This window comes from Rattus rattus, chromosome 2, assembly GCF_011064425.1.
Source record: "Rattus rattus isolate New Zealand chromosome 2, Rrattus_CSIRO_v1, whole genome shotgun sequence".
NCBI classification, from domain to species: domain Eukaryota; kingdom Metazoa; phylum Chordata; class Mammalia; order Rodentia; family Muridae; genus Rattus; species Rattus rattus.
The window spans coordinates 21,944,123-21,968,406 of NC_046155.1; the positions used below are offsets into that span (position 1 = coordinate 21,944,123).

The following is a 24,284-nucleotide window of genomic DNA, read 5'->3' on the forward strand; positions in this document are numbered from 1 at the left end:
TATATTTCAGAACAATTATAGTGTTTGTTTTGTTTTTGTTTTAGTTAATTGGATTTGATTAAATGTGGAGGCTGATGGAATTGTGCGGTAGCTCATGGGATTCCATGCAGTTGCTCAAACCTATACCTGAAAATTGGTTTCCCTGTTTATTTTTCAATTTGTTGGAATTTGCTTATGAAGCGGTTGAAATAAAGAGAGGGCTGGGATTTGGGGCACAAGTAGCTTGCTTCCAAGGCTGTGTACTCACGGTGGTGAAGCCCTTCCTGGGAGATTGGTCCGAATGAACCCTCGGTTTCCTCTCTGTTCAGTACCCGGCACTTACCCCTCATGCTCACCCCTTGGTTTTCTTCCCATGTGGCAAACTGTCATTTCTGCTCCTCAGTGTCATTTGCGTAGTTCCAGTGCAGCCTTCATAGGTTGTGGCTGAATCTAGGCCACCCACGTCTTTGCCCAGATCCCCGCAGCAGCCCCTTGCTCGTCTCCTCACCTTTGGTCTGTAGCGCTCCTGGTAAGATTTCCTCAGGCCCCGCCTGACATCGCAGTGAGTCAGAGAGGCCAATGAGGAAAGAGCAGCGGGGGCTGCGGAGATCAGAGTCGTCCGTGTCCTGTTCTGGGAAGTTCTGTTAAGTTGGGTCAGGAGTTTGAGGTGAGAGAGTTCAGTGAAATGATGGACCAGTTCTAGAAAGTACAATGAAACTTTCCATTCAATTCTGCATTAAAAAAAAAAAAAAAAAAGGCTTTTAAAGGGAAAAAGGGTGAGCCCAGAGTTTGAAAAATCAACATGAGCTTGAAATAAAGTCATCTTTTCCGAGCTTAATTAGCTGAAAGTTCATAAAAATTATATGGTGGGCAGAGGCGAGAGGAAGAGATGAATAATTTTTCTGAATTTAGTGTAATTACAGAGAGGCCATTGCTCTACTCCTGCAAATAACACTAAACATTTAAATGCTGTACTTATTAAGCAAAATAAGGAAAATAGAAACAAACAAAAAGAAAATGGAGCAGAGCCAGTCCTTAATCCTGACTAAAGCGAGGTACACAAGCATGGTGGCCGCATTTCCCTTCACCCTCAGGTTGGTCTGAGCTCTGAGCTGAGGCTGTAGCTGTTTAAACAACCATGACCACTGAGGTTTTCTAACCCCTTCTGCTGTCACTAACAACACTTCATAGGACACCTTTGCTTTAAAAGCTTCTTGTCTGCATCCATATGTATTCCTTAGTGAGACTACTTGGTAAACCGTGTGAACCAGTACTAAATTCTTGCTCCATATTAAAGCTCTGTAGACTGATAGGGACAGTTGTGACATGGCCAGTGGTGGTGGCTGCACAGCCTTGGGTATATAAGTAATGCACTGAACTGCACAAGCCAAAACGCTCAAAGGGACACATTTTAGGGTCTATGCAGGTCACCACAATAAAAAATGTCACAAAAGAAAATGCTCAAAGAAAATATTATAATTTTTTTAAAGAAATAATTTTATCTCTAAGGACATTCAGGAGGGATACTGGAGTAGTTTGGAAGTATGGATACATGGTTATGCCTTCATTTTTCTCATTTATGCCATTAGACAATCACTGAACTGTAGTTTTAAAAGGTGTGTGTGTGTGCGTGCGCGCGTGCGCGTGTATTCAGACAATCTCTCAAATAGTTTTACTAGCTGGCAAAACCATTGTCAGGGTGTTGGTGGTTTCATGTTAGCATCCCCATATCCAGCATGAACTTTATCTGTTTAGACCGTTTGTTACCTAATTTTAGTTCTCAAATAAGTTCCAGCTTCTCTTGAAACCAAGTTTTGGTATTCGTACCGTATTTTTGTTAGATCCTATCTCTGTTGTCTACATATTACTACAAGGTATTTGGGGACTAGATATGTATACTAGGCTCAGGACTTGCAAGGCCGAGAGAAATCAGCCTCAAAGTCCCGTATGCTGCGGTGTTCGGAAGAGAGCGACTTGAGTGTGAACTCTCTCTCTCTCTCTTAAAGGGATGACTGGATCCGGGTCGGCCTCTGTTACCCGTCCAACACGAGCTTTCAGGTGACCGTGGGCTTTCTGCAGCGGCAGAACGGCTCCTTATCCAGAATCGAGGAGTACGAGCCTGCGCAGTCGATGGAGGAGCTGCAGAAGAAGCCGTCTGAGAGAAAATTCTACTTTGACTCTGGCACAGGGTAATTCGTGGAAGCACTGGATGAGATCGCCGGCTCTGTAGCAGAGCTCAGAACCCCGGGTGTTGATGTGTGCAGCAGGGCGCTAGTGGGCATTTCTGCGCATCACCGGTAGGGGTTAGGAGCGAAGCTGAAGTGACTGGTAATTGTAGCTGGCAGTAGGACTCAACGGAAGACGTTTGCTGTTCACTTATTACGGCAATTTAGGGGAAGAGATTATCATTGTCAGGAGCCATCGCTAGGCCCACCTGAAAGTAAGATTAATTCGCTCCTCCACAACAACTCTGTGATAATTATTTATGTAAGATATTGATTGTACTCCACTGAAAGCCCTTTTCCCCCTTCTAACCTAAGGTTATTTCTCAAGCTGACCATGAGTTTTTAAACATCACTGTGTAACCATGGCCTGTTTGCTTCCAACTTTCTCTAGGCTGCGTGCATCTTTCTACTTTTTAATTCTTATCCTGCTGTCCTGGGGTCCTGGTGGCTTTGTCTGCTTTTGTCCAGTTACAGTCTCTCAGCCTGTGGGCTATGGTAGGCTTGATCTCCTCTTCTCTCCAGCAAACAGCATGCTCCTTCTGACTCTCCTAAGCCAACAGTCCACCATCTAGGTGTAAAGGCACCAAGGAAGATGGGTTCATGTCTCCAGTAAACTCAGTTACCGAAGGAAGGTGTTAGAGAGTGAAAACCTTAAATGCTTTGAGTCTGACAGCGGTGTAGTTAATGTGCCTTGGTGGGTAACTAACAGGTTTACCTAGAGTAACCAGGGAATTGGGTATCACACTAGCTAATCCTTGGGCAATTGGGAGAAGGGAGAAACAGCTGGGCGAGGAGTCTCAGGCAGAGGAAACTCCACAGATGCATGGAGGCATGAGCTAACATCAGCATGGCATGCTTGGGAAAGACGAAAGGCTCAGAGGGGGAAGAACTGGGAGCAAGGTTGCTGGGGGGAAGCTGGGATTCGTTTGTTAATTATCCGGTTAACCTCTGTTGATGAAGCAACTCATTGTCCTCTAGTACTGTCTTCCCCAGCAGTCAGTGGGGTCATCTTAAGAGTCTCCAATTTCCAACCTCTAATTAAATATGAATAGTCTTAACTGGATCTTTACTTTTTCTGGTGACAGAATTTTCACATTCTCAGTTTAATTTTTACAAAATGAATGGGACACCCAAATTTGAAAGGGCATTCCAGTGGCCATAAATTAGTGATTGCGCATGCACAAAGACATGACATTATTTTCTGGTTTGGGTATTAAAAAAAAAAAATCCAGTTTCTGAAGACCTATTTCTTTTTAATTCTATTCATTTTGACAATTTAAATTATATATTAAAAGGCTTTTGCCTATTTAGGTCTCTATTATTCTTTAACTATTTGTGCTAGAATTACTAGATGTTGGGACAGTTATCAATTTCCTTACCTTTTTGGGGGTTGGGGGAAAGACGGGGTCTCATTTTGCACTCTGTCTGGCCTGGAACTTTCTCTGTGTAGACGACCTTTGAACTCACAGAGATCAACCTGTCCTGCCTCCTGAGTGCTGGAATTAAAGGCGTGTTTTGTTTCTTCTTTGAGAATTTTGTACAGTCCATTTTGATTGTATTCTTACCTTTGAGTTGTAACTTCCTTGGCCATCAGCCTCATCTTAGAATGTGAACTCTTGGTTTCTGGTAATCAGCCACATTTTATCAGATAGTCCTTTGAATCTGGCTTGACTTCTTTGGTTTGGAAACACTCGGTTTTCAGACAATGCTGTAGCATGTTTTAGAATTTGGGTTTTCTAATCATCTTGGTAGGGAGACTATAATTCAGGACTGTTGAAACTGTTCCCTTAGCCTGGTTTTGGCCCAGTTTAGAAGTATAGGCTACAGGCCCATGTGCTCTTGGAAAGCACCATGGGGCTTTGACTGTCTTAGCCTTCGTTAAACAAGTTATAGTCACTGTTTTATTATTCCTCTTTCCACAGTGACTTATGAGCAATAGCAACAAAGGAAACAGCTGATATGAATGCCCTATATTCTAAGCTCAATATAAATATAGTTTTCATGGAGTTTTTGAGACACACTAAATTCCATCCTCTCAGATGATCCCTCGAACTAATTTAAACAAGAAATCAACTCTGATGTCTTTCAGGACAGCTGAATGAAACCTCCACCATGCTCCCCAAGGCAGTCACAAATTTGACTTGTTGCACTAGGGGGATAAAGAGGAAAGCGAGACATTTTATTAGCTTTGCAATTTATTTTTCTTTTAAGGAAGAGTTACTTTATTGGAGAAATATCCCCTTGGCCATGAGTCAAGTTGAGAAATGTTACGCTTCTGAGAGGGACTAACATTAATTGGTTTCTGTTTTACAGGCTATTGTTTCTGTATCTCAGAGCCCACAGCCACAGAGATGGCCACAGTTACTGTTCATCTCAGGGATGCGAAAGAGTCAAGATTCAGGCAGCCACAGACTCCAAAGATATGAGTAACTGCATGGCCAAAGCGTACCCGCAGTATTACAAGAAACCCTCGGCAGTCAAGCGCATGCCAGCCATGCTCACCGGGTTCTGTCAAGGCTGTGGCACCCACCAGGTAAGCAGGGAATAGGAGAGGGCCTTTGGGAAAGTCAGAGTTTCTTGTCTTGGTACCAGGAACACTTGACTTTGAAGCATCTACCTTGCAACTTTAAAAATACATGCTGACGCCCCTTGAATTTGGGGTTGTAATAGAATGTGTTGCTCATAAGAAGCAGAACACTCCCCATTTTTAGCAAAAGTATCTTTCCTCTTGATTAATTTATTGATGATAAGTTGATTAAAGGTTATAGTGCTGGTTAAAATTCTTTATTTCCTAGGTTTAGAATTCTGTTTCAATGGCACTATTGGGTGTATATGTCCAAACGTATTGTGAAGCTGTTCATCCATGCGTATTTAATGGTTTTTGGAGTTATGTGGACTCATCAAGTGAAGGATGACCTTACTATAAAGCTTAGGATGATGTGAATGCCTGATCTTCCTGCCTCTACCTCTTCAGTACGGGATTATAGACCTGTGCCACCGTGCCCCATAATGCTTTGTTTTCAATTCCATCTCATGTCAAAACTTTTCTTTTTTAAAGCATACGGTCACTATTTTGAAGCCCATGCTATTTTCTTGTAAATGAAAATGCAGACTGACTTTGACTAGAAGTAAAATGCTCCTCTTGATATGCTCTTTCTTCAAATATGTTCCAGTTAGCTGAAAAAAAAAAATGGCAGTTGAAGTAAATTGCTAGAATTGCACACAGATGGGGCCCTAAGGAAAGTCAGACCAGTTCCAAAGGAAAAAGAAATTGAGAACTAATAAGTACCTGACACACTTAATACAGAAACAAATATAGGCGAAGGGAGAGCTGGTTCTGACATTGTGCTTCTGGGCCAGCTTCCCCTGGGAACCTGTCTGTCACTGGGAATTCCTACTGTATGGTAACGCTACCGAGTTAGTGCTCCAGCCCGAGCCAGCAGCCCCCACAACCAGGAGGATGCTGATTCTGGGCACAGTGAGCAAGCACACCCCAAAAAGAGAGCTGGCATGGTAGAGTGTGTTGTCGAAGAGTATATGTTTAGCGTATTCAAGGCCCTACATTCTGGCTGAGGCATAGCAAAGAAAATAAAAATTTATATGAGCCCGGTAAGACCCATATCTACATACATACACCCTCATCCAAGCACCCTTCATGCAAACAGGGTTTGGCACTTGTTGACTGGCTTCCGGGAGAGCAAAGATCATTAACAAATATGAGAAAGTGAGGTGGTAACAGTAAATTATTAAAAAACTGCTGGGTGTCAATTTCAAAGCCAGCCTGGGCTCCAGAGACCCATATAATATTTTTACCTTTAGTAATATTGAGGGACACTGAATTCTGTAGCCCATTGTTCGGAATGTCCTTCCTTACTAAAGACACTTGATAACTTTTCAAAATGACTTGATCATCATTGGTGCCCTGGGCTATTCCCCCCAACCCCCAAAGGCTTTCTCTCCTACTTTTAGCATTCTTAGTTGCTATTTCATAGACACATAGAAGAGTTCATTACAAGAATATTGATGCCAGATGTGGCTATATATGCCTATATCTGCAAACTCGTGAAGTCGAGACATGAGGACTTCAAGTTTGAGGCCAGCCTGGTCTACAGTAGAGACATCTCACAATGAAAATGGGACACAGACGTCAGTGCAGGCTGGCCGCACAGCTGCGGTGCATTGGAAGTGTTTGGGAGCGTTGTGTTTACTTGGAAATTTGAGGAAAGTGTTTGTATCTCAGAGCAAACACATGTGTGTTAGAAGTAATTAGAAAAACTCCCAGAACTCTGCCCCAAACTAGGACTCAGAAGAAATACCCAACTCCCCAAATGTCGCTTGGTGAAACTGTTGATGGTGATTTATAAGAACCATATGCTGTTCCTCTGCCTAGGAACTGTGAATTAGACAGGTTGGTCAGGGAGGTGGACCTTAAGGACCAAGAGTGAATTGGAGGAGTGAAAGGGAAAGGAGAAAGTGGGAGGGACAGCATCAGAGGAAGGAGGGAAGCGGGAAAGAATGGGAGGTACTGGTGGGAAGGGGAGGACCACTCTGACTATTAGGGAAATGGGAGCCTGCATGAAATGGCTGGCTGGCTCTGTGTGGGGGGCTGAGACCTGGCCCTGTTCAGGACACTAGAGGTTGGCTAACACTATAGCCCTCCTTATGTAGAGACTTTTCTTGGTCCCAGATTGATGAACCTCATTTCAGGATAATTGATCTGACAAAGGTCTCTCAAAAAGACGAGTTCTAGGACTGGAGAGGTGGCTCAGCTGTTAAGATCACTTCCTATTCTTGCAAAACATAGGAGTGTGATTCCTGGAACTGATACAGGATAGCTTGGTTCATAACAATTTGTAGCTCCTCGGTCCTAGGGGATTTGATGCTCTTTCTAAGCCTCCATGGACATACATATACTTGCACACACATGCATACATAGGCAGGGAGAGACAGATAGATATAATAAATACATAAAAATTAAAAATAAATTTTTAAAAAAGATGTACGCCCGATTTTCCGTGAAATGTTTACAGTGACTTATGCTTACACGTATTACTGAGTTAATTGTATTGACTTGATTGTGTGTGGAAATGCATGCTAAGCATGTGATGTGCCATTGGTACACTTGAGTGTGTTTTGAGGAACCTGTGGGCATGCATGCAGTAGCCTTTACGGATGCAATGTGTTCTTGTCTAGATGGTGTTCAGCAGTGACCCTCACAAGAGCTACCTCCCTGTTCGATTCCAGTCCCCTGGGAAAGCAGAAATTCAACGTGGAGAGCCATCTGTTATTTCCGTAAGTACAGTCTGGTGTGGCCTCAGTCCTTTCGAGGCTGTACCATGTTGCCACAGACTAGGTAGTTTGGAGGCGACAGAAACCTGCTGCTCACAGTTTTAGAACTGGGAAGTCCTAGACCGAGGCAGTGTTAGGAGTGACATCGAGGGAGGGCTGGTTTGCTGGCTCTTAGACTGTGTGTCTTCTCTGTGGCCCATCCTTTCTTGGTTGTAGCTTAGACTCATTCCTAGAGGCTTCCCTGTCATTCCACAAAGCTCAGTCTACCTCCTAATGCCCTCACATAGGGGACCAGATTCTCAAAATAGGAATTTGTAGGAGCACAGATATCAAACCACAGCACTGCTTCTTGGCCTTTTGGCCAAGTACAGCCCACACACCTGTGAACTTCGGTGGCTTCTGGCTTTGATCTTTAATCCTAGTGATGATAGTCATTATTTCTTGGACCAGTCATGGGTTTGTCATCCCCTTTGATTTACTGATGGCAGAGATGCAGCTGAAGTAGAAATGCCTCTTTAACAGTTGTGTGTAGGTTTTGTTTTGTTTTTTTCAAGTGGATTGTTTATTGATTACTCTTGGGCTAATGTTAAAAATCTGTTTACATTACTTACTTTCCATTCACCATCACAGAGGGAAAGGCACCTTTCATTAGGGAATAATTCTCATGTTCATTAGAAATGAAGAAAATCATGGTTAATTTTGTTTTGGGAGTTAAAATAAACTTCCCAGTTGTTTTAAAATATGTGAAATGATGGCTTCTAAATTCCTTCGTCCTTTTCTTTGAAGGTCTCTTTTAGGAACATAATTTTTAAAAAAAGCAAAGAGAGAGCATCAACTTTTCTGAGAGTGTCAGTGAGGTGTAGATGTAAGTCACAGGGTCAGCATAGAATTTGGGCTTAAAGCCCAGTCAGCAACTAGGAACTAGGACTCAGGTAGGGTCTGTCCAAAGTTGGTGTGGTCTGGGGGCCCCTGTGCTAGGAGTTCTTTGCTAACCAGTGTCTGTCCATACTTCCAACAGTCTCCTGTGTTTTCTACAGGAGTTCACTTTGCTAAAGCAATGAAGAAGGTAGCCACAGATCCATGTATATGTGGACAGAATTGGGTTTACATCAGCTCCATGATTTTTAAGCTAATAAGATACATGTAATATGAAATTTCCCATCTCACCCAGTCTTATGCCTGGTTATATGAAGTACTGTTGGCCACCACCTAGCTCTGATTGCCACACTCCTTACCAACAGTTGCCTTGCCCCTGTGCCACATTTATCTCCAGAACTTTCACATCCTGACCCACTTCTGAGGCCTTGGCTTGGTGTTAGTCCCTCTGAAAGCTTCTTTCCCCCTCTGTTCATTAACGTGTGTGTGTGTGTGTGTGTGTGTGTGTGTGTGTGTGTGTGTCTGTCTGTCTGTGTGTGTGTTTGCAGGGGAGATGAGGTGCCTTTTGCAAGCACAGTTTGAATTGCTGAGAATCTAGATTTTCTTGTCTTACATGAAATGTAAATATTCTGATATTTATAATATTGGAGCATTTGTATTTTTTTCATATAAGACTCACTTCAGTGGGTAGACAAGATGGCTAAGTGACCGAAGGCACTTGCTCTCCTGTGCAAGCCTACCCCACGTGACACACCTCCCTCAACATGGCCATATCTCCTAATTCCTACCAAAGAATTCTGCCCACTGGGGACCAAGCATTCAAAGACATGAGGCTATCGAGGCTTGTCCTTCAAACTGCCAAATAGAGATAGGTAGGGGAGAATCCATGTCTTAGATGTCAGAGTGAGCACAGGAAAGAAAGAAAACAGGAGAACGAGGGTGTGTAGAGGAGGGCGGAGGGGACAAACTCAGCCCAAGACAGAAGGGAGTTGTGCTTCCATGCCTACAATGGGAGTTTTTTTTCCTCCAATTCTATGGCTTTCTAACATAACTTTCTGAAAAGGAAAAAAATCGTTTGTGGCAGTGCTCAAAGATTAAGTCTAAGATTGGAAGGAAACGTACAGTTGGCATTCGCTTTGTAAATAAGCCTGTCAGGTGGCTTTGTGAGGTGTGCTTTGGGGACTTAGGGTCGTAGGGGCTAACATGATGGCGGCTCAAGGTCCTGTGCATTCTGATCGTGAGTACTTGCGGCTTGTTTCCTTTTCTTCTTTAAGGAAGACAAGTGTTATCTTGGTGGGCGAGTTTGGTCTCTCAGTTGTCTTGCAGTGTCTTGACTCTCAGCCAGGTTCCCGTGAGGGTGTCTTTCTCTTCCCACATTTCCTCTGCTCCCTGCCATTCCACTTTTGCCCCAGCTCATAGCTTAAGTGTCAGTGCAACTCCCACTTCGCCATTTTGATGTCAGAGAGACATTTGTATTTGTAGGAGAAAGGTTCATTCTGTGGATTTGATATTCTGGACCAGATGCTGATGGGGCCTTCCACAGCTTATGGGTTATATGTGGTGGGTATCAGCACCTGAGCTCTGACTTCCAGACCTCAGGGACATCCTGAGAGCTCATGCTGAGATCTGGACACTTCAGAGGCTGCCCTCTCTTGCTGAGAGAATGTTATCTGGCCAGCAAGGATGTCCCTCTCAACCCCCATACCCCCTACCCCTGAGCCAGGAGAGACCAGGGGAACCTCTTAACCTTTTCCCATCCATAGCCTCCTTTCTGCAGAAGAATTTTTATAGAAATGTGAGGATATACATATATAAAATACCTACACAAGTCAAACACTTGCTCCAGACAAACCATAAAGAGATCCATTTCAAGGCGATTCTTTGATCTGCATATAATTTTACTAAGTATCATCAAAGATTAAAGTGAATTTGAATAGTGAGGTGGATTTCTTTGTTTTCACAAAAAGAGTTAAATTTTGGCTAATCTTAAGATGCAGAGCATCTTTAGTATGTGCATGTTTTTTTTTTTTTTTTTGACATTATAATCACCAATGCTGAGAATTCTCTCTCACATAAATACATAGCACAAAGTGGCAAAAGGATTTTTACGGCCATTTTAGAAATTGTTGAGAATTCTATCCTAATCCCAGACCAAAATTTATTGGGCGTTTTTTTTTTTTTCTAATGAAACGCAAGTCAGCATCTTAAACAAATTTTTAAAAATCAAACATTGCAACAGTACATTCCAAAGATAGCCTAAGTTGGTGCTTACACACATAAGAAAGGCAGTAGGAAAATGGTAAGGGCTTTGGTTTCCATAATTCAGCCATTAGTTTTCTACCTGGGCAGAAAACTGTGCGTTTAACATGCGGCAGACCGTAGTGTGCGGTGTCCTTCACTCAGCTGGGGTGTTTGAAGCAGCGTTTGCTGGGCTGTGGGTGGTAGCATGTACAGTGTAAAGTACATGTACTGTGTGTTCGGAACCTAGAAAGTCCCATGATGCACCATGGCTGAGCACAGCCACAAACACTCTGGATTTGTATGTGTTTTATTTTTTATATGGATTTTTGGGTTTTGTGCACTCAGAACCTTTCAATCGTGGGACTCTACCTAGGGTTATGACCTACAGTTGAAGAAACTGAAACCTAGAAGAATATGGGTACCTCTGTCTCAGGGAGACAGTAAACCAAACACAATAGAATTTGAATCCTGGGTTTAGAACGAGCTCAGGAAAATTCAACCCTCTTGGGGATATTTTGAAATGGAGATGACACTAAGGCCTTTCTGTATCCTCAGGTCAATGGTACTGACTTTACCTTCCGGAGTGCAGGTGCCCTCCTCCTCATTGTGGATGCCTGCAGTGTGCCCTTCCGGTTGACGGAGAAGCGGATGTTCCTTTCTGCAGACATCAGTCACTTGGAAGAATATCTAAAGGCTAGCATCCCTCCAAGGTAGGTCTAGCTTCCCTGCACCAGAGAAAAGCTACCTTAAGATGTGACTCCTCACTACCATGGCACATGCTAACTCCTGATCTCTGTTTACTCCCTGAGTATCCCAGGCTCCCTGCGATCCCTTCCCACCTCAGGCTGATCCCTGGGCCATTGGTGGAGCCTGGATCCTAGATTTTGTGGCTGATCAGAAGGCTCCTGGGAAAAGAAAAATGTCATTGCTCGGTGTTTATTAATGCTGCTTTTAAGAATCTACTTCCCACCCAATTGGCTCACAGGCTTATAATTTTAAAGTAATTTTCTAGTAGTTTTCTTCATTGGTCCCACTGATGGACTCTCACACAGCCTTGTACAGTGACTATTCAGGAAGTCACCACCCAAGTCACATGGTATCTGGAAAAGAATAACTTAATTTTTAAGTGGTTGTGTGTCCCAGCTCTCTTTTAAGAGCAGGGTCTGATTTTGTTGTTGTTGTTTGGGGCTGACCAGACCATGCGTGAGGGCAAGGAGATGAGTTCCCAGACCCTGCTGCTCTGTGGTAGATGTTAAGTGTAGCTTTTAAGGTTAATGTTTCCTGCTTCCTGTATACTGAGCCTTGCTGGCTTTCTAGTCATTTCCATTGATCGGATACTATATGTAGCTTGCAGAACCACCTCCCAATAAGTCCTATAAAACCTTTGGATTATTTTGGCATAACCTTTGTGTACATACGTTCATACTATTTGTGTGTATGCATGTGTGTAGGGGGTTCTGTGTGTGTGGAGAGAGGGGTCATTCCTCGGTAGTCTTCCCTCAGTAGCCATAGAAGTTTGGTTTGAGTTCCCCCTGCAGATGCCCAAATCCACAGATGCCCATGTCCCTTGTTTAAGATGGAATAATATTTGCATATATTCTTCACAGTCCTTCCATCCACTTTATATCATCTCTCTACATAATGGCAAGATCCATGTAAATGCTATTTAAATACTGTTGCATTGTATTGTTTAGGGATCAGCAATAAGGGGAGGAGTCTGTTTATACAGAACATGTGCAGATCCTCCCCTCCCCCAATTTTTCATTATGTTTACTTTGCATAGGATGCAATGTGGACCAGGCATGCCAAGGTGCACACTCGAAGATCAGAGAGTATCCTGCAGGATTGTTTTTTTCTTTCCACCTTGTGGGTCCTCAGACTTGAACTCAGGCTATGGGGCTGGCAAACACCTTTGCCCACTGCACCACTGGGGTGCTGCTTTTTCCCTAATAGTTCTGATAAGTAACCCATTGAATTTGTGTGTGCAGACCTTGTGGATAAGAGGAGCAGCTATAGTTCTGTCTCGTGGTTCAGAATAATTTCAGAGAATTCCTTTCTGAGGTTCCAGTGCTCTTCAAAGCTTTTTCTCAGTGTTTAAAAAATCTATATACTCACTTTTCCTCAAACAACCCAGGATGTAAATCTCACCGTAAATATTAGAGATCACAGTTCTCTACCCAAGGAGAGGCTTTTAGAGAGCTCTTCTCTGTCTGGCTGCTGGCTATATTACTGTTTAGTCTGCAGAAGCTTTTGTGTTGGATCTGGGATTGCCGTGTGTGTATACTGCACTGTAACACAGTGTTGAGAAGTTAGAGGGCAGACCAGGGGTGGTGGAGCGTACTTATAAATCTCAGCAATCTGGAGCCAGAGACAGGAGGATCACTCTAAGGTCTACCTAGCAAGTCCCAGTCAGACAGGCTTCAGAATGGGGCCCTTTCTCAAAACCAAAGAAGCGGAAGTTATGTTAGAGCGCAGCTGACGTGACTTTTTGAGAGCTCGTTGATGTGCATGCGTGCGTGCATGTGTGTGTGTGCGTGTGGGTGTGTGTGTGTGTGTGTGTATGTGTGTGTGTATGTGTGTGTTAAACACTTTTCCAGACAAGCTGGATAATTCCATCCTATGAAGTTCAGATCTACAGGACTGCTGTGGCCAGTCCTGTGTAGTGATTCTGAGCCCAGTCACCACTGCTTTAGAAGACTGAAACCACGAGCCCACAGCGTAGCCCCAGTCTTCAGGACTTGACAAGTCCCACAGGAAGATCTACACTGCTAAGGGAATTACAGCCAGAGTTCAAAGGAGGCATTCTTTTTCTGAATGGAAATTAATACTCTGAGAGGCCCCTGACTAAATTATTAAAGGTCGCACATTTTCTATAAGTGGGAGTAAACAGCTTGCTTTCCTCTTGTACTTGGCAACTTGTACTGCAGTTCACGTCCGAGAATGCTAAGGTCTTTCTAAAGAGATTACACTAATGCAATGGGCTTGTTGGTCAGATGCTAAAATAAACCTTGAGGCCATAGTGTCTGTATCAGGAAGAGAGGCAGGAATCCACGAACAGCTCTAAAGTATTGTGTTGATTTATTGTACATTGAGGATGACAATTTTTAAAAATTTTTTACTAATTTTTTTACATGTACGTGTGGGCCTGGTGCCTTCGGAGACCAAAAGAGGGCATCAGATTTGTTAGAACTGGAGTTGCAAGTGGTCATGAGCTGCCATGTAGGTGCTGGGTGTCAAACCCTGGTCCTCTGGTGGGACAGCAACTGTCTCAACTGCTGGCCCATCTCAGCAACCCTAAAGATGGCAATTAAAACCAAGACAAATAAAACTGTCTTAAACCATGGAGAGCGGCGTATATTTGTTTTTATTTCCTTGTTGCTGTCATCGTAGCGCTGGGGAGTCTACAGCCTCCCTATGCTACACCAACACTGCATCACTGATTGGCCTGCTAGACCAACGCGGAGCAGCACCCCTGCCTTTAGCTTTACATTCCGAGTTTGTGTTCACCTATCCATCGTTCATCTATCCATCATAGAGTTATTGACACAGAGAGTGGTAGAGCACCCAGGAGAAACTGAGGCCACTCTCCACTGATTAGACTAATCCCAAAGGCTGCCCTCATGTGTACGTGACCCTCAGGGGTTTCCTTGTGTTACGTTTGAGAACTTCCCTTTGCAGTAGGGAGTTGGGACTTGTGTCAGGGTGAAAAGCAACTGACCTGTTTTCCTTGGTAAATTTGCTTTTATCTGGTATGCCTCCGCTGTCCTGAGACCAGAAAGATTCTCAGTAAATCTATGCCGAGTGACCGGCATCGGTGCTGATTGTCTGACTTGGACCCACAGGTCAATCGTTCTGTTGAGCACAAGAGGAGAAATCAAGCAGATGAATATCTCGGATTCATTCGTGCTTCTGGGACTGGCCAAGCCAGCACATCTGTACAGCAAAGGTTTGTGTTGGCAGAACCCTGGGACGTTCTTACAGTGCCACAGTACGGTGACTGTGTTCTTATGGTGGTGTTTGTCTGCTAGACTGTTCTCATGAGCTCTGCCCCAAATGAGCACCATTGAAATAGTTTCTTCATAAAGGACCATGTCAGAGGAAGTATGATGGGATATGACTTGTCATTTGGGAGGCAAGAGTTCATTGCTGATGTAAGGAAGTGCAGGCGTTTTATCTATATTTATAATTATATATATATAATTTACACTTACATTTATATATGGATGCATATAAATATAAAAACTGTCTTTGATTTGTTCAAGTCTGACTCATTTACCTCATTATCTTGTTGGAAATGGTAGCTATACACTTTAACATGTCTCTCTCCCTCTCTTTCTCTTCATAGGTAGTACTGTATTTTTGGGATTCAGCGGAAACTTCACCCCATCGTGGACTAGGCTGTTCACCAGTCCTGATGTGCAGGGCCTCGGGGTGCTCGAGCAGTATCTCCCCCTGCAGATGGAGGAATATGGGTGCTCCAGGACCAGCAGTGTCCACAGAAGGGACCTTGAACTGTTACAGCAGGCTTTGAAAGGGCTTTAAAGACTTGCCTGTAATTTAAGTGCTGGGAAAGAAAAGAAAATGTGAACTAACTTATTTAATTTATGGCATTTTAAGACAACACTGTTAACCCGATGGAACCATTTTCTTGTTTTGATACAGAAGGGAGAGAAAGAACTCAAAGCAGTTGCTTGAGTGCTGGTTCGTGCACCATGGCCTTGTGCAGGTGGGAAAGAACCCTTTTGTCTTCGTGAGGCTGCTGAGTTCGGAGAGCAGTTCTCGTGCCCCTTGCTTTGATAAGCCCATCACGGGTGCTTTCTGTATAGTAGGATGCAGGGAGCCCAAGGGCTCCTGGAGCTCCTCAGAGGACTGGCTGCTGTAGCATTTCAGATACTTGAAGTCGAATGCTCAGTCCTGCAGCCAACTCCACTGGCTGCCCTGTTCAGTGATGTCTGGGGCTTATTTCTGTACAGCCCACAAGGGTTTTGCGTGATGCCAGATCCGGTTTTAAGTGACAACTCAGGCCCAGCACATGTCCTTCTTGCCTGGTCATGTGCCCTTTTTATTCACTTGTATACTGATTACTTTAGAGGGTTCACCTTTCAAAGAGGGAACCATATTGGGACAAAAGAGTTTTTGAAATCTTTTTGATCTGTGACCATTGAAGAAAAAGAAAGAAAGGAAGAAACAGCACAAAACTATTACTTGCTTCCAGGTCTGAGGTTGGTGGGACTTTTTCTGCAGCTTTAATCCTTAACCTGTCTTGACCTTTAAAATGCAGAGCTGAACTCATTTACTTTCCTTTAAAAGAAGCAAGCCACTTCCAAAACCGTAAACTCCTGTCATTTGAACTTGCACAAGAAAGCTAAGTGTAGTGGTGCTCACCTTTGATCACAGCTCTCCAGAAGCAGGAGGATCTCTGTGAGTTTGAGGCTAGCCTGGTCTACACAGTGAGTTCCGGGACAGCCAGGGCTATGTAGAGAAACCCTGTCTCAAAACAAACAAAACAAAAACAAAACAAAACAAAATCACCCTGCAACAAAAATTAACTTGCAAAAGGAAACCTGTCCTTGGTTTTGGTTTTGTACCTGTGTTTTGTTGTGTGGAATTTTTTTTTTAAGCGTCTCTGCTCATTGTCCTACCAGAAAATCCCAGAGAGCTTACTGCTTGCTACTCCATAAATATTGTACCCAAGGAAAGGGATCATGGAGTCTGTGGATATGAGCTTCTTTGTAGCCTTTAAAAGAGGGAGTCTCTCTCAGTGAATATAGCTTTCAAAGACAAGGAGAAAGAACTCCGGGTCACCCAGCTCCGCTTCCCCTGGGCTTTTCCTCAGCTAGTGCGGACACATGTGGCAAAGGAGGCTGGCTCTGCAGCCAAGAGGGAAGATGGATCAGAATGCTGCTGTGGGGCGCGAAGGCAGGTGGATGAGTAGCCAGGCACTTCCTGGCTGACAGTAGCAATTGAGTATAGAAAAGTTCATCTTCCTCCATGGAGGGCCGAGGCTGATGCCTGTGCGTTGTGTCCAGGAGACATTCTAGAACAGCTCTGTGACTTGTGATACTTTACAGAACATGCTACCTCAAAGTGCTGTGACAAACCATGCGGACTGTAGTGCTCACAGGACGGGCACATGTCTCAATCAAAGTTTGGTTATTTGTTTATCTGGGTTTTTTAAATGTGGGTGTTTTTGTTTGTTTCTTTTTTCTTTCGTCCTTTTTTTTTTTTTGTACAGTGAGATCTTACCTATTAAATATATTTAGTGGGTCATGGTTCCTGAAGGTGATTGAATTGATTGTGTGTACGAATATGTGTGTGTGTTATGACTTAAATATATTTGATGTGTGCTGTTTTAGAGTTCCTTTTTTATATATATATTTGGAGAAGGGATGCAAGTTTCAAGGCACTCAGTTTTTCTGATTTTATGTACTAATAATTAGGGCCTAAGTTAAATAAATAAAAATGTGTGTGCATGTAATCTGTGTATGTGTATTTGTGAATCTCTGCAATTGCTGAGGTCTCCGATTCTAGCTTTAAAGACGTTATTGGCAGAAGTAAAGGTTGACATCCACACAGCAGATTTTGTAAGGCTGACTTAAAAGGGAACAAGTTTTACCATGAAGAAGATACCAGGTTCGCTTCCATGTTGGAATCACCTACAGTCCTTTAAAAAACACAGAGGTCTGGGTGCTACTGGCTTACTCCCAGCTTTGAGTTCATTGATTTTGGGTGTAGCTGGAACGTGTGAGGTCTTCTTTCATTTTAATATTTTATTAATTTAATTTAATTTTTTAAACCCCTTGGGTGATTCCAACATGCAGCCATGTTGGAAACACTGTACGTATAAACCCCACTGTTCAGCTTTCATCTGCAAAATCGTTGTGATTAAAAAACACCCTCATGAATCCGTATGTTCTTTTGAGACCCCTCCATGGCTCCCAGGATTCTCAGTCTGAAAGTATCTTACTGGCTGGTACTTTTTAAAAGATAGCTTTCAGTCTGTAATCTTTGCCTTTTAGGCACACAAGCTAATGCCTAGGTTTCACTGTATTCTCTTTGTGATGAGAAATTGTATTCCAAGGTAATTTACAACTGGGCAAGGGGGACATTTTCTCTCAGGTGAGGGACTTGGCTGGGTTCCAGAAATGTGGGTTTCCACTCATCAGCTAAGGAGAAATACAGCGGCTTTCAGATGTCAACCGATGGCTGTTTTCTGACAGAAGGTCCTGCCTATGAGTGGCTACCCGAGCCTGTGTTGCATAGATTATTTTGAAAGGTAAAGACTTCCTGTCGGAGAAGATGAAAGACAGGTGCATGGCCTCATGACAGATAATTCTCAAGCTTCCTCCAAGCTGATGCTTTCACTCTGGGGTGGAGACAGGCTCCTCTGTTCGCCAAGTGTACCACACTTACTCATTAGCTCCCTTCCGCAGAATTGAACCTATCCTCTACCATTCTTTTTCTTTATTGTTTTGAGGTGACCCAGGCTAGCTTCTTGCTCAGGAAGCTTCCCCAGTACTGTAGTTACCAGTAGTTCCAACACCCAGCTTCTTCTAGGGCCTTGTTCAAGCCAGACCTCTGGAATACTTGTTGAGGGTTCAGGTATTTACTTAGCCATGTTTAATAACTCGGAAGAATTCTAGGGTGAAGACATTTACTAGGGTAACAGATCATGTTATTACTGTTAATAGGGTAACAGATTGTAATGGTACTGTCAGTCTGACTTCGTAATGAGCCATGTCAGGTTGCTATAAATGGGAGTAGACACTGGGCTGAAGCTAATCTGTGTTCTCTCTCTTCTCTCTACCCCCTCCTTTTCTCTCTCCCTCTCCCCTCTTTCCCTCTCCCACCTGTTTCCCTCTTACCATATCTTGTCCTTTCCCCCTCCATACTGGGGGTTGAATACAGGCCTCATACATGCAAGGCGATGCTCTAAATGTGAGTCTAGACCCCACGTATTTCAACCTTAGAAGAGTCCTGGAGATCCCACCCCAGGTTCCTTGTTCACAGGTGATGTTACTCACAGTTTGCTGGGTGGGCGATTGGAGCCATTCAGCAAAGAAAGTTCTTTTCACTTTTCTTTAGCTTCAGTGGGAAGCAGCTAGCTGATTTAAAGATACTCACTTGGGGCCTTTTGAATGAGCAACTGTGCCCTAGAGGAGCTCTACAAACATGAGCTACATGATGAAAATGTTTTAGCTGAAAATGCTATGAAGGTTGGGAAGTGTGCATGGCTGATTTTTTTAAAAAAATGTTCTTTGTAGACAGAATGATTGCCTTACATAAGCATTTAAAGGTTCCGCCAGAAAAGGTCAGTAGCTTTGGTCATGGTTTTATAATCAAAGTTTCCAAACTGAAATGGTAGCTCCTCCCTACAATTTTGAGTTAAGGATGGGGACGTTTTGCTTTTTTATTTTCTAGTTTTTTTCCAATGTCCTAATTGCACATACAAGGTACACTGGAAAGTTTTAATATACCCATGTATCCATTAGTTAAGACCGTATCTACTCCTTGAAGGTTCATCCTTCGTTATGGAGAATACATTCAAATTCCTCATTACCTTGAGGTATTTAATACATCATTGTGGGTGGAGGAGTGAGTTCTGTTGTGTGCCTTGGTACTGTTGAAGGAGCCTTTGGCCCATAAGGACCTCAGATTCCTACTATTAAACTCTTTACTGGAAAAGTTTGCTGAGCCTCGGTCTTGGGGAAAGGCCCTCTGGTCAGGTTCCTGGTCTTGTTCCTGGAATGCGTCGACATTTGGAGAACTTAAAAAAGTATAATGAAAAAAAAAAAAAAAAAAAAACCTGTAGCAGTCACATGAGCCACTTGAAAGCACAGGCTCTGCCCTTCCCCCACCCCAGGGGACTCTCCAGCAGGTGGAGCCAGCAGTGAAATTGCATTGCATCATGGGCTCTCATGGGTGTTTGTAGCTTAGGAAGGCTGCAGTTTGAAAGCCCCACAGGACCCAGTGAGGCACTTATTCCTTCTCCACACTTCCTCCAGTAGGACCACATCCAGCTGCACTTGGAGAACTGTATGTTCTTAGCTTACTGGTTCCATCTTTCTCCATCGCCCCCCCCCCCCCCAGGATAGATTACTGCTAGGCAGATTTGCTGCCCTCCAGAGTATGTGGCAGTCACTGAGGCAAACTTGTATGTGAAGCCCAGGATCAGGTTTCCCCTTTCCCTTAATGGTGTCTGCAATTGTCACTGTTAAGATTATTCCTTTGGCTATGGTTACTATCTACTTAGAACTCTTAGGCATCCTTTGGGTTTTGCTTTTTTAAATTTTTTTGTTTTTTTTTTTTGTCGCTTGAAAGAAAAGTATACGTTAGCTATGATCAGACTGCACAATGACAGCACAGGTGTCTCGGCTTTGGAAATAGAATTATTTTGTACGTATCAAAGTTCCTTTAATCCAGATGTGTTATCTCAAGTTGGACAAATGATCAGAGACAAGCGATTGCTTTGTGAACCAATGCCTTCCACTCCATGACCTCCATGGACCTTGGCAGGAGGTGACTGGGTGGACATTGATCTTGTTGAGGAAAGGGTGAGGACATGCTCAGTTTCTCTTGTGTTGGCCCATCAGCACCTACTTACTGGGGGAGACACCTAGACTAAGAAGGCTTCTGCAGGAGGACTAGTATCAGAAGGTAGGGAGAGTCAGTAACTCCCTATATGGAAAAGAAGAAAGTTCCGATGTAAAAGAAGGCTCATGAGAAGAGAAATCTTTTTGATTACTTAATACATATTATATATACACACATATATGTATATGCATATGTATATGTATATAAAGTATATAGAATACTTTTTAAAATAATAAAATATAAAAATAATAAAATAATAAAATATAAAAATATTTTATATAAAATGCATATATACATACACACATATACACATACTACATATACCTTTGAAGTCAGCTTAAGGAAGACAGCTCTTAGCTGTTACAGGCTGGAGGCAGTGAAATAATTGGTAGTTATTTGCTACAGATATGATGGATATTTTGGTGAGCAACTTTGGTCTGATGCCAGTAAAGGCAATTTAATGGTATCAAGCAGGACTATAAACACATTGTGTAATTACAGGAGGTATTGAATGAAAGTGGCCTTGGCTCACGACAGCTGGCAATCTGAAACACCTGGTGGGCTTCACGTACTTGTAAATTCTTTAGTATTTTATAACAGTTAACAAATTAGGAACTCAGTTTTTAAATACATTTCCAAGATGGCGGAGGGCACGCCGAGATTGCCCGGTGCCGCTAGGCCTCAGCCCCTGTCTTGTTTCTGGGCAACAGCACCTGGAGTCAGGCAGCACCTGCCTAGGGGACCACTTTGAACACCCACAGGAGGATTGCATTTTTGCTGGTGGTTGCGAGGGTGCAGAAGCTCAGTGACCCAGCTGTTACAGAGCAGAACTCTGAAATGTGGAAATGACTCTTCTTCAGTGAAAAAGTGGCCACACCCACTTTACAGTTGGACTGTATAGGGTTCTGCTCTTGACATTCTCCTGAGGGGAAACTTGAGTCCAGCTAATAGTCTGTCTCTTCCAACCCCCTTGACCATGAAGCAGGATTCTCAACCTGTGGGACCCGCCGACCCCTTTAGAGTCAGACAACCCGTTCACAGGGGTTGCCTAAGACCATTGGAAAAATACGGATATTTACACTATGACTCATAACAAAAGCAAAATTATGAAGTAGCAAGGGAAATAGTTTCATGGTTGGGTATTACTACAACATGAGGAACTGTCTTAAAGGGTTGTAGCATTAGTAAGGTTAGGAACCACACAACAACTTTTAGCTAAAACTTCAGCTTTTCAACCACCCATGTTTTCACTCCCTACCCAAGGGGAAAAGTCACTAGTATACAGCAGAGTGGTTTGAGCTGGCTTTTACATAACAATCTGAAGCTGAATTGTACACTTGGAAGCAATGCTGTTGGTAACAAACCTGCCCATTTCTTTATGGACACACGTTACACCAACACCTCTTGCTCTCTGCTCAAGGTTCCAAGGTGTGTGTGTGTGTGTGTGTGTGTGTGTGTGTGTGTGTGTGTGTGTGTGTGTGTGTTATTGACAACACTGAATCCCCAGACCTCCTGTAACTCCTCATCCTGTTTATGAGTTCCCTGTTCAACACTCAGGATCTTGAGTCCTTGCTAACCTAATTCAGAAGTAGGTTTCGTGTCTCAAATGCATTCTCATTTGGGCAATAATTCCATTTAAATGTCTGCCACAGTACCTACTGTGCTAAAAAGAATGCGTACCTGAAGGTTTTAAAGATCTAACTCTGGTTGATTTGTAAGACAATTTTCCCCTCCCACGTTCTGACCTAAATGTAAAAAGTGTAGCCATCTAAGTGTGGAGAGAATTATAATTGTGGAAGAGCCACGACTTACAGAATGAGTCACTGAGTAATTGAGTCAATCTCAGAAACAGGAAGTGAGCACTTGGCTTTGAAAGGAGTCCTTTCTGTTGGCCAGGCGTGTTATAGATAATAGCCGACTTTCCTCCTGTTTTAGGTAATGTTCCCAGAACACAGACCAGACAAGTAACACCGTGAGGCTCTGAAGCATGTTCTCCTTTTGAATTTGAGCCCAGGGATTTAGCCACAAGCAAGCATATTTGCCTAGTTATATTTCTGGAAGTCTTCTTTGTAGTGTCTTCCATGTCTGTAGCTCACCGTATTTCAATAGCTAAAAGGAAGAGATTTGGTAATTATAACTTTCCCCTGCTGCAGCACCACTTTGGAGAAATGCTACACAGGCGAGATGAGACTCAGCAGAACCAGGGACCTCCTGTTCACTTTACCCATGGGTGGAGGGAGATCAGTTACAAACATGACATGATCCCAGAGGAGAGTTTGCTTTACTGATGATCTGTTGTTTCTATCTCTTGTAAATTCTTTGAAACAGCTTGCTGTTAATTCAACTAATGATGTAGTATAAAAGAAGAGCTGAGCCCAAAGTCTCTGGATAACTATGTTAGATAGTGATCTTCTCAGTGATCCCTTCAATGCATATGTTGTTGTGTCCTACATGACAGAAATGACACAGGATTACTTGCTTTCACTTGGTCACTTTGGGAAACACAGAGCAAGCCAACTGAAGAGTTAAAAGATAATAACTTTGGAAATTTCATATTCTCTCTCTTGCTCCTTCTCCCCTATCTCCCTCCCTCCCAACTGCCCTCACATATGTGTGATGTGTTTGTATATATGGTATGTGTGTGTGTGTGTGTGTGTGTGTGTGTGTGTGTGATATGTATGTGTGTGGTATGTATGGTATGGTGTATATGTTTTTATATTTGTGCATGTGCATGTGTGTGTATATGATGTGTGTGTATGTATGTGTGTATAATGTGTGTGTATGTATGCATGTGTAAGTGTGTGTGTGGTGCGGTATATGTGTGTATATGTGTGTGGGGTATATGCATGCGTGTGTGTGTGTGTGTGTGTGTGTGTGTGTGTGGTGTGCTGCGGTAGAGATCAGTAGACAGCTTCCACATTGTTTATTTCCTCTCAACTTTTTTGAGGAAGGATCTTTTTGTTGTTTGAAATTGTGGTGTGTACTCCAAGCTACTTGGTCTACAAGATTCCAGGGATTATCCTGTCTCTGCCTCACATCTCATTTTAGAAGCATTCAAATTGCAGACTTCAATCCGCTCAGTTTAACATGGGTTCTGGGGACCAAATCTCTGGTCTCTATCCTTCCACAGCAAGTGTTTTATCCACAGAACCATCTCCCCAGCCAATCATAATATTGGGAGTAAAGAATGACTGAAAGAGGGTTGGGGATTTAGCTCAGTGGTAGAGCGCTTGCCTAGGGAAGCATAAGGCCCTGGGTTCGGTCCCCAGCTCCAAAAAAAAAAGAATCAAAAAAAAAAAAAAAAAAAAAAAAAAAAAAAGAATGACTGAAAGAACAATGACTCTTAGCTTTTTGCTGGGGAGAGGGAGGTTGTTCCACAGTGTCAGGTCCCACTTGCCCCAAAGAAAGCAACTAGAGGGGCTATAGACATGGCTTAGGTTAAGGCTACCTGCTGCTCTTGCAGAGGACTCAAATTGGGTTCCCAGCACCCATGTGATGGTGGGTAGAGAGGACTCACAACTGCTGTAGCTCCAGCTGCAGGCATCCTGACACCCTCGTCCGCCTCTGCAGGCACCGGCACTCAGGTGCACATGTTCACATGCACATAACTAAAAATAACAACGAATTTCAGGACAGGATTGAAATCAACAAGACTGTGTTGGCAACACAAGGTTTAGGGTCTCAGGCAGCCACTGGCATGAACTTTAGATAGAAGAAGGAAGAACTGGGCTGTGGGGGACATTACCAAGCTTGGTCAAGGTGTGGTCTGGTTAAGTATTATCTCAGTTCTAGATTTGAAAGGTAGTAGGAAGAAACCACTGCTTGTGGGGCAAGCTGGTCTGCATGAGACCTTTCCTCCGGCACAGGGGCGACCACAAGGATTTGCTGTTCCCAGAATCCAAGGTGACTAAAGGTTTAGGACAGTGACTAGAGACTTTCAAATACCTTTTGTATGTCTGGGAAAGGACACGGTAAAAGGTGACAGTAACATATACCTTCATTACTTTATCTTTGTGCCAGGATATACCATGCTTTTTTGTCACCTGGGGGCCCAAATGAGTCAGTCCTTTCTAGCAAAAG

At 43.3% G+C, this 24,284-nt stretch overlaps 1 protein-coding gene across 1 annotated transcript in view; it reads left to right on the top strand.

Moving 5' to 3' along the window:
* The window catches only part of Cemip2 (cell migration inducing hyaluronidase 2), an 83,597-nt gene extending 66,509 nt beyond the window's left edge, over nt 1-17,088 (top strand). The window contains exons 19-24 of the mRNA XM_032891715.1: nt 1,986-2,168; nt 4,518-4,737; nt 7,398-7,496; nt 11,166-11,320; nt 14,453-14,556; nt 14,956-17,088. Of these exons, the coding sequence (XP_032747606.1) occupies nt 1,986-2,168; nt 4,518-4,737; nt 7,398-7,496; nt 11,166-11,320; nt 14,453-14,556; nt 14,956-15,152 (958 nt within the window). The 3' untranslated portion in view covers nt 15,153-17,088. The remainder of the gene's footprint in view (nt 1-1,985; nt 2,169-4,517; nt 4,738-7,397; nt 7,497-11,165; nt 11,321-14,452; nt 14,557-14,955) is intronic.
* The last annotated feature ends 7,196 nt before the right edge of the window (nt 17,089-24,284 follow it).